General features: G+C 44.2%; 1 protein-coding gene across 4 annotated transcripts in view; it reads left to right on the forward strand.

Moving 5' to 3' along the window:
* Positions 1-4,556, forward strand: part of GART (phosphoribosylglycinamide formyltransferase, phosphoribosylglycinamide synthetase, phosphoribosylaminoimidazole synthetase) — a 41,765-nt gene extending 37,209 nt beyond the window's left edge. For 3 of the 4 annotated variants that reach the window (XM_032276611.1, XM_032276610.1, XM_032276612.1), the window contains exons 19-22: positions 2,444-2,574; positions 2,822-2,963; positions 3,969-4,084; positions 4,181-4,556. In XM_032276611.1, coding sequence (XP_032132502.1) covers positions 2,444-2,574; positions 2,822-2,963; positions 3,969-4,084; positions 4,181-4,372 — 581 coding nt within the window. In that variant the 3' untranslated portion in view covers positions 4,373-4,556. Of the gene's footprint in view, positions 1-1,473; positions 1,611-2,443; positions 2,575-2,821; positions 2,964-3,968; positions 4,085-4,180 lie in introns of those variants that run through there. The other variant, XM_032276613.1, reaches the window with a different exon arrangement.
* The last annotated feature ends 6,370 nt before the right edge of the window (positions 4,557-10,926 follow it).

Genomic DNA, 10,926 nt, shown 5'->3' on the forward strand with positions numbered 1-10,926 from the left:
GCAATGGCGCAATCTTGGCTCACCGCAACCTCCGCCTCCTGGGTTCAGGCAATTTTCCTGCCTCAGCTTCCTGAGTAGCTGGGATTATAGGCACACGCCACCATGCCCAGCTGAATTTTTGTATTTTTAGTAGAGATGGGGTTTCACCATGTTGACCAGGATGGTCTCGATCTCTTGACCTTGTGATCCACCCGCCTCGGCCTCCCAAAGTGCTGGGATTACAGGCGTGAGCCACCGCGCCCAGCCCACTTGTGTGTTTTCTTTTGAGAAATGTCTATTAAAAAAAAAAAAATCTTAAAAAGTCTATTCAGATATTTTGCCCATTTTTAATCGGAGTATTAGATTTTCCCTATTGAGTTGTTTGAACTCCTTATAAATTCTGGTTATTAATCCCTTGTCAGATGGGTAGTCTGCAAATATTTTTTCCCATTCTGTGGGTTGTCCCCTCACTTTGTTGATTGTTTCCATTGCTATATAGCTTTTTCCATATTTACTTTAGTTGCCTGTGCAAAGAAAGAGAAAGGGAATTTAAAAGCCTCACGTATCACCAATCTTTTTCCAAGACATTTATTCAGAAAACTTGACCATCTCCTACTCAAAATAACACATACCTTTTTTTTTCTCTCCTAAAAATGATGCATTTATTTACACAACCTTTATAAGAACAATCCCTTTGTGATCCCAAACCTGGGCAGAGAGTGAAAAGAGACAAACAGAACCTTCTCCAAAATGGTAGTCCTCACAACAGAGGTGAGACACATAAAATGGCAGCTCTTCAGAGGAGTGTGTGCACACCCAGCAGGTAGGCAGCCCCTAGCTTTGGAGTGTGGCCAGCCAGGACTGCATGGCCTTCAGAGCTGATTCCTCCTCCTCATCCTCTGAGGCAGCCATCACTCCTGAAGGTTCTGGCTCTGGAAGGGCATAAGTCACTTTACTGGGTGCTTTGCCCAAGGCCCCTGCTGTAATTTCAAATAGAATTTTGTCAGTTTTCATTTCTGCCTCTTCCTCCATTTCTTCCTGATCATCCATGCTTTCAAAAGTGTCCTCTAACATCTCCTCTATGATCCCAGCCTTCATCATTTCTTTGGACAGCTCCCCCCTGGTGGCCTGAATTTCTGGAATCTTCACAAGACTTTGCATGGCCTTCATCACTTCTGTGCTCTTCTGCAGGGAACCAGCGACTTGCAAGACCACGAGCTGGTTCTTCATCCCCATGAGCACCAAGTTCATGTGTGCTTTGGATGCATACAGCTTGCTCATGGCCTTCCTTGACCTGATCATCTCCCGGGCCAGAACTATACAGACATCCTTCTGGCCCTTCTTGGCTGCATCTTTCACAGATCGTTTGACTTTTTCTTCTTCTCTTTGGATATCCCTTATTTGCCTGTCAACAACTCTCACTTCCTTTCTTATCTTCAATGACCATTCACTGACCAGTTCTTTGGGTGGCTTCTCCTGGGTTTTTCCAAACAGCCCCATGGCGAACTGAACTCATCTTGCTCCTTCTGGTTTTCCGTTCCCCGTGCCAGGCAGGTCATGGGCAGCCGCCTGGGCAGGGCCCACGGAGAGGACGGGAGTCCCGACGCCCAGAGTAAGCACATACCTTTTTTTAAGAAGTGTGAGTCTGGGCGCAGTGGTTCACGCCTCCAATCCCAGCACTTTGGAAGGCCGAGGCAGTCATATCACCTGAGGTCAGGAGTTCGAGACCAGCCTGGCCAACGTGGTGAAACCCCCATCTCTACTAAAAATACAAAAATTGGGCCAGCCGTGGTGGCTCACGCCTGTAATCCAAGCACTTTGGAGGCCAAGGCGGGTGGATCACCTGAGGTTGGGAGTTCAAGACCAGCCTGACCAACATGGTGAAACCCCGTCTTAAAAAAAAAAAAAAAAAAAAAAAAAATACAAAAATTAGCCAGGCATGTTGGTGAGCTCCTGTAATCCCAGCTACTTGGTAGGCTGAGGCAGGAGAATCACTTGAACCCGGGAGGTGGAGGTTGCAATAAGCCAAGATCATGCCACTGCACTCTTAGCCTAGACAGAGATTCTGTCTCAAAAAAAAGAAAATAAGCCGGGCGCGGTGGCTCAAGCCTGTAATCCCAGCACTTTGGGAGGCCGAGGCGGGTGGATCACAAGGTCAAGAAATCGAGACCATCCTGGTCAACACGGTGAAACCCCGTCTCTACTAAAAATACAAAAAAAAAACATTAGCTGGGCATGGTGGTGCGTGCCTGTAATCCCAGCTACTCAGGAGGCTGAGGCAGGAGAATTGCCTCAACCCAGGAGGCGGAGGTTGCGGTGAGCCGAGATCGCGCCATTGCACTCCAGCCTGGGTAACATGAGTGAAACTCCGTCTCAAAAAAAAAAAAAAAGAAAAAAGAAAAAAAAAAAAAGAAAAAAAGAAAATAAAAAGTGTGAGCTCACTGGTGTTTTTCTCCCTTCTTAGGATCGAACCTGCAAGCACTCATAGACAGTACTCAGGAACCAAATAGCTCTGCACAAATTGATGTTGTTATCTCCAACAAAGCCGCAGTGGCTGGGTTAAATAAAGCAGAAAGAGCTGGTATTCCCACCAGAGTAAGTTACTTGAGAAAGTATCTTTCCTGTGGGCCATATTTAAGCTCGTAATCTGCCCTCACAGGACCCAGGTCTGTGGGGCACTTGTTCTTTGGACTTAGGCATTTTGGGTGGGTGCTGGGCTTGCCTTCTCCATCCTGTCCCTCTCTTAATAATCTATCAGGTATATCTTTACAAGGAAGTGAAGTATGTTAAACTATTTTTGTTAATTCATTGAAAAAGGTGTGCTTATCTTTTTGTATTACAGGTAATTAATCATAAACTGTATAAAAATCGTGTAGAATTTGACAATGCAATTGACCTAGTCCTTGAAGAATTCTCCATAGACATAGTCTGTCTTGCAGGATTCATGAGAATTCTTTCTGGCCCCTTTGTCAGAAAGTGGAATGGTAAGCCAAAATTATTTGACATCACATTGAGAAATCAGTTGAAAATGGTATCCAGAACAGTTAACATGCCAAACAATCCCAGTAGTGAACTATTGACTGTGATATTTTATTAATACTTTAACACAGGTCATAATTTAATATCCTTTGTTTTACTCTAAAGAATGACCCAATGATGATTTATTAACCTGTTCTGTATCCATTTTTTTTTTTTGGCTTGCCGTAACTAATCACTTTTTCTAATGTAGCTTAGTTTTATTTCACATTACTGTAAAGATATTTCATCTTCTGAATAAATATTCAGAAGACTTTCCTTGTTTAGAAGCAAAAGAGAGTGATTCTGTATATCCCAAATTGAAGAGTCCATCCTCTCTTAGGAGGCAAAGACCATTGCCAAAAGTTGGCAAGGAAGAGGTTATTGCCAGAAAACACATACTGTCTATGTTACTGCCTTCTCCCCAAAAGCCTTGACTGCATCCTATTTGTGTGTGTTTCCACACAGTGGATCAATAAATACATTTTGCCTCCAAAGAGTTTATGTATTCTTAGGTAAATGTAGTTAGAGCACTTGCAGTGTGATATAAAATATACAATGCCTTTGGTGACATAAGCCACACAGAACTAATCTAGCATCTGTCTGGTGGACAGGTCACTTTGTGGTTAGAAGTCACGCACATAGACACTATGTAGGAACCTCTTACTTCTTTTTAATAGTATGTGCCAGCAACAAGCTGGTATTCGGCTTAAACTTCCCACCTTCCAGTCACCATGGGTACCTATTCAGAGCACCCCAGTGTGTACTTGGCTGTACAGGGCAGGTACTTGTTGCTCTCAGGGCCTTCTTGGATGAGAACTTACTTTTATCTCATTTCTGTGTTTGGCAAAGAAAACACCCATCCCAGAAATCCAACTCCTGTTTGACTTCTGATCTAGATAGGAAAATATATTCCTTTAATAGCATACCCAGGATTTTTAAATTCTGACCACTATGCCCTTTTTCACTTTTAGGAAAAATGCTCAATATCCACCCATCCTTGCTCCCTTCTTTTAAGGGTTCAAATGCCCATGAGCAAGCCCTGGAAACGGGAGTCACAATTACTGGGTGCACTGTACACTTTGTAGCTGTGAGTATGTCTTTTTCTACCAACATAATATTAGTGTTCAGATGTAAATTACACTGGTTAGAAGGTAATGTTTAAAACTTTGGCTTACTTTTCCAGGAAGATGTAGATGCTGGACAAATTATTTTGCAAGAAGCTGTTCCCGTGAAGAGGGGTGACACTGTCACAACTCTTTCTGAAAGAGTAAAATTAGCAGAACACAAAATATTCCCGGCAGCCCTCCAGCTGGTGGCCAGTGGAACTGTGCAGCTTGGAGAAAATGGCAAGATCTGTTGGGTTAAAGAGGAATGAAGCGGGGGCCAGTTTCGAAAGAATTATTTACTGTTTGCATGGTGGTTTTTTTTATCATGGACTTAGCCCAAAAGAAAAACTGCTAAAAGACAAAAAAGACTTCACCCTTACCTCATCTATTTTTTTTTTTAATAAACACAGACTCATTAAAAACAAGACTAGTTAGTGCAGCATATCTGAGACATACACGTATCTTGGTTTTTTTTTTTTTTTTTTTTTTTTTTTTTTTTTTTTTTTTTTTGAGACGGAGTTTCGCTCTTGTTACCCAGGCTGGAGTGCAATGGCACGATCTCGGCTCACCGCAACCTCCGCCTCCTGGGTTCAAGCAATTTTCCTGCCTCAGCCTCCTGAGTAGCTGGGATTACAGGCACGCACCACCATGCCCAGCTAATTTTTTGTATTTTTAGTAGAGACGGGGTTTCACCATGTTGACCAGGATGGTCTCGATCTCTTGACCTTGTGATCCACCCGCCTCGGCCTCCCAAAGTGCTGGGATTACAGGCTTGAGCCACCGCGCCCGGCCTCTCTCGGTCTTTTTTATGCTCTTTTTCTGACCATCACCACCTTTGTTTTTCTTTGTTTGTTTTGGTACTGACTGACAACATGAGGGATCACCTCCATTTTTATAAGTTATATGTTTTCTAATATTTGATCATATGCTTTTGAAGCCATGGCTGCTGGATGTATCTGAGTTAAAATGGGGAAAATAAACTTGAAGAGAAGCCCAAGTATATCACCTCGGCTCCGTTTATAATCTTAGCTATATATTCCAATGTGTAAAAGTTGCCCAACCTCCTTCTGATCAATGTCAAGTGACTATCTTTTCTCCAAGTCTAACAAGGCATTATCTCTTCCTTATATTGTATATCTGATTTGAGATTTTTCTGATCATGATGATCATAATCTGGTATGTTAAGATTTCTGGATCGCTCTCATTTCTGAAGGATAGTTAGTATCCTTTATGCTTTTAAGTATCATTAAACGTTCCTCTAATTATTGACAGTTTCTGTAACACCCAGATTTTAGCTTCAGTAAAGTTTAGTTATCCTGTGGTTTATAAAGATCCATACTTCTCTGTAAGTCACTAGAGGATTAGAGGAAGAACTGGGGGCTTCTAGATTCAAGCATAAAACTTTAGGCACGTTTTTCATCCACTCTCTCTCTCTATTCCATCATTGATAAAGTAACAAATGCCATTCGTACAGTTGTTTTAATAACTAATTTTTTTTCTTTTTTTTTTTTTTTTGAGATAGAGTTTTATTCTTGTTGCCCAGGCTGGAGCACAATGACGCAATCTCTGCTCACTGCAACCTCCATCTCCCAGGTTCAAGCAACATAGTGAAACCCTGTCTCTACTAAACATACAAAAATGAGCTGGGTGTGGTGGCAGGTGCCTGTAATCCCAGCTCCTTGGCAGGCTGAGGCAGGAGAATAGCTTGAACAATTTTATTTGTTTTTTTGAGACAGAGTCTTGCTCTGTTGTCCAAGCTGGAGTATAGTGACACAGTCTTGGCTCACTGCAACCTCTACCTCCTGGGTTCAAATGATTCTCCTGCCTCGGCCTCCCTAGTAGCTGGGATTACAGGTGCATACCACCATGCCCAGCTAATTTTTGTATTTTTAGTAGACACAGGGTTTCACTATATTGGCCAGGATGGTCTGGAACTCCCAACCTCAGGTGATCTGCCCACCTCAGCCTTCCAAAGTGCTGGGATTACAGGCATGAGCCACCGTGCCTGCCAATTTTTTGTATTTTTAGTAGAAATGGGGTTTTGCCATGGTGGCCAGGCTGGTCTCCAACTCCTGACCTCAAGTGATCCGCCTGCCTCTGCCTCCCAAAATGCTGGGATTACAGGCGTGAGCCACTGTACCTGGCCTCTTTTGGCTTTTTTAAAACCAAAATTGTATTAACTCCCAAAGTGTTTTTCAGCAACTCTAATGCATACATTTGCCTCCTCCACTGTTTAAAAGAGATCATCTCTGACAGCCGTTCTTTCACAAGCCATGTAAATTTTACATTTACCAAAATGTTAGACCATTTCTCTTTATCTGGAGCCAAATGTTAATTAACAGCTAAAAACAAACTCGTAAGTGGAGACAATGCAAATGTTCATCACAAAATGAACTGGTACATAAAATGTGGTATATCCATATAATGGAATACTATTCGATTACAAAAAGGAATAAAATAGGCCGGGCGCAGTGGCTCATGCCTGTAATCCCAGCACTTTGGGAGACCGAAGCAGGCGGCTCACAAGGTCAGAGATCGAGACCGTCCTGGCCAATATGGTGAAACCCCATCTCTACTAAAAGTACAAAAAATTAGCTGGGCGTGGTGCGTGGTGGTGCATGCCTGTAGTCCCAGCTACTCGGGAGGCTGAAGCAGGAGTATTGCTTGAAACCAGAAAACGGAAGTTGCAGTGAGCTGGGATCGCACCACTGCACTCCAGCCTGGTGATAGAGCGAGACTCTGTCTCAAAAAAAAAAAAAAAAAAGAAAAAAAGAAAAGGAATGAAATACTAACACATGCTACAATGTGGATGAACCTTGAAACATTATGCTAAGTGAAAGAATCCAGTCACAAATGACCACATGCGGCCAGGCATGGTGGCTCACGCCTGTAATCCCAGCATTTTGGGGGGCCCGGGTAGGAGGATCATTTGAGCCCAGGAGTTCAGGACCAGCCTGAACAACATAGTGAGAACCTCATCACTACAAAATAAAAACGGAAAATTAGGCATGGTGCAACACACCTGTAGAATTAGCTACTTGGGAGACTGAGGTGGGAGGATCACTTGAGCCCCGGAGACTGAGTGCAAGTGAGCTGAGATCAGCCACTACACTTCAGCCTGGTCACTAAAAACTAATAATAACTGGGGCTGGGCATCATGGCTCACACCTATAATCCCAGCACTTTGGGGGGCCAAGGCAGGCTAATCATTTGAGGTCAGGAGTTTGAGACCTGCCTGACCAAAATGGTGAAATCCTGTCTCAAAATAAATTAGCTAGGCATGGTGGCTGGTGCCTGTAATCCCAGCTACTTGAGAGGCTGAGGCAGGAGAATTGCTGGAACCTGGGAGACGGAGGTTGCAGTGAGCTGAGATCCCACCACTGCACTCCAGCCTGAGTGACAGAGACTCCTTCTCAAAAAAAAAAAAAAAACCTAATAATAATAAATAACATTTAATAAGGAAATGCCCAGAATAGGCAAATCCAGAAGACAGATAATAGATTCATTGTTGCCTGTGGCTGGAGGGTGGATAGAGGTATTTGAGGTGAAAACGAAAGGGTAAAGGAGTTTTTAAGTGATGAAAGTGTTCTAGAATTGATTGTGGTGATAGCTGCACAGCCACAAGAATGTACTGAAAGCCACTGAACTGTACATGTCAATCCTGATTGCATGGCACATGACTTATATCTCTAAAGCTGTTTCCCAAAAAAAGACCCAACTCCTCCTCATATATATATATATATATATATATATACACATTTTTTTTGAGACAGAGTTTAATTCTGTCATCCAGGCTGGAATGCAGTGGTGTGATCTCAGCTCACTGCAAACTCTGCCTCCGGCTTCAAGTGATCCTCATGCCTCAGCCTCCCTGAATAGCTGAGATTACAGGCGTTCTCCACCATACTCAGCTAATTTTTATATTTTTAGTAAATACAGGGTTTCACTATGTTGGCCAGACTGGTCCCCAACGCCTGACCTCAAGCGATTTGCCCGCCTTGGCCTACAAAAGTGCTGGGATTACAGGCGTGAGCCCACCGCGCCCAGCCTAAAAAAAAAAAAAATCATTTTTTAAATAAAAAATTTGAGTCATAGTTTTTTAAACACAACAAGAGTACATTGAACATACTTCACGTTCAGAACATGAAGTCTTTTAAACGAATAGAGGTAGAACTTCCAGGCTTTGTAACAGAAATCATATTATAGACTCTGAGTAGCAAGACTAATCCTCAAATCCCCCATCTGTTAACCTGATAATCCTCATGTGTAAGCCAGTTTAAGAAGCTAACTCCTGAGCCCACCTGTATTCTCAGCATTGTAATAAAGAGGTAAAGATTTTAATATTCCAAGTTAATTTTGCTTTATAAAAATGAAAGTTTCATGAATTGAAATATCTGTGGACACTGAAACCCAAACAACAATTTTCTTCTTTTTTTTTTTTGAGATGGAGTCTCACTCTGTCACCTAGGCTGGAGTGCAGTGACATGATCTCAGCTCACTGCAACCTCCACCTCCCCAGTTCAAGCGATTCTCCTGCCTCAGCCTCCTGAGTAGCTGGGATTACAGGCACCCGCCTCCATGCCCAGCTAATTTTTCTATTTTCCGTAGAGACGGGGTTTCACCATGTTGGCCAGGCTGGTCTCGAATTCCTGACCTCAGATGATCCGCCCGCTTCAGCCTCCCAAAATGCTGGATTACAGGTGTGAGCCACTGCACCCAGCCCCAAGCAGCATTTAAAATTTCCCACATCACCAAACTCTAGAAAGTCACAGAAAAAAAAAAACAAAAAACCAGTTGTTATAGCAGTATCACTCAATTCCTTGAATGCTTCAGTTATATGCACCAGGAAAAAAAATCTATTGTTGGAAATCATTTTAAATAAAATATTCAGATGAGAAGTCTATTAGCTCCTCCTCCACTGTTGTTGGAAACCAAGTATTGGAAACCATCCAATTTTTTTTCTCTTTAGACAGGGTCTTGCTCTGTCACCCATGCTGAAGTGCACTGGCATGATCACGGCACGCTGTAGGCTCGACCTCCTGGGCTCAAGTGATTCTCCCACCTCAGCCTCCCCAGTAGCTGGGACTTCAGGCTTGTGGTACCATGCCTGGCTAATTTTTGTATTTTATAGAGTTAGGGTCTCACCGTGTTGTCCAGGCTGCTCTCGCACTCCTAAACTCAAGCAATTCTCCCCCTTTTACCTCCCAAAGTGCTGAGATTACAGGAGTGAACCATTACACCTGGCCAAACCATCCAATCTGTAAAGGATTACTTTCCCTTCTTCAGCACCCACAGTAAATCAACATTTTCAATTGAGCCTTTGCTGCCCAGAAGGTGTTTACAGTCTGGAGTGAGAGATGTGCCTTTCTTTTGCAAAATGAGGGAGAGATAATGCTGAGAGGGGAGGTGGGACTTCTTTGTACACCTTGAGGGATTCCTGTATATAACACCTGACACCACTCCCGGGTCAGTCATTAGCTTCGAGGAGGAGGTTTAGGCATTGGTGTTGGCAAGGGAGAGTAGACGGTGAAAATAACGTGGATGCTGGAATCTGAGAGCACCAATTGTATGAGAAGGGTGGAGCCAGCCAAGGACACTGTGCATGAGTGGGCTGCACAGTAGGGGGACCCAGCAGAGAGAGAGACGCTGCGAAGTTTGAAGAAGCGTGTTTCAAAGAACAGAGAATGAGCTTCTGGTGCCTTTCTCTCAGAGCAAGAAGAGAGAAGCGGCAGTGCCACCCGCACAAGCCCCCTTCAGCACACCCGAAATCCCAGGATAGGAAACTCCTGCCTTTGGATGGGGAGGCTCTGCCCCACATCCCACCCCCAGCACGGCTCACCCAAATCTAAATCTCCAAGGTGACAGAATAACCCCGAAAGAGGAAAGCAGGAGGCAGCAGCCCAGAGCTGGCCCCACGGGGCAGGGTGTGTTCAGCAAGAGGAAAATGAAGGGGAAAGCTTCCACCTGATTTCAGAGTTTTCCATATGGGAGGAAACAGTTTGGGTAACACAAATTGCTGGGAGCTACTGAAGGGACATATGAGGATCAAAGACACCTGCTGTGTTGGTTTGCTGGGGCTGATGTGACAAAACATCACAGACTGGGGCTTCAACAACAGGAGACCACTATAGTCCTGGAGACTGGAAGTCCAAGATCAAGGTGTCTGTAGGGTGGGTTTCTCCTGAGGCCTCTCCTTGGCTGGCAGATGGCCACCTTCTCTGTGTGGCCTCACAGGGACTTTCCTCTGTGTGTGCACAGCCCTGGCGTCTCTCTGTGGCCAAATTTCCTCCTTTGATAAGGATGCCAGTCAGATTGGATTATCACCCACCTTAACAGCCTCATTTTAACTTAATCACTTCTTTAAATAACTTATCTCCAAATGCAGTCACACTCTAAAGAACTGGGGGTTAGGCTGGGCGCGGTGGCTTGCGCCGGTAATTCCAGAACTTTGGGAGGCAGAGGCAGGTGGATCACAAGGTCAAGAGATCGAGACCATCCTGGCCAACACAGTGAAACCCAGTCTGTACTAAAAATGCAAAAATTAGCCGGGCGCGGTGGCTCAAGCCTGTAATCCCAGCACTTTGGGAGGCTGAGGCGGGTGGATCACGAGGTCAAGAGATCGAGACCATCCTGGTCAACATGGTGAAACCCCGTCTCTACTAATAAAAAATACAACAAATTAGCTGGGCATGGTGGCGCGTGCCTGTAATCCCAGCTACTGAGGAGGTTGAGGCAGGAGAATTGCCTGAACCCAGGAGGCGGAGGTTGCGGTGAGCCGAGATCGCGCCATTGCACTCCAGCCTGGGTAACAAGAGTGAAACTC

The sequence above is a fragment of the Sapajus apella genome, unplaced genomic scaffold (assembly GCF_009761245.1).
Source record: "Sapajus apella isolate SASKATOON/1434 unplaced genomic scaffold, GSC_monkey_1.0 scaffold8, whole genome shotgun sequence".
In the NCBI taxonomy this organism is placed as follows: Eukaryota; Metazoa; Chordata; class Mammalia; order Primates; family Cebidae; genus Sapajus; species Sapajus apella.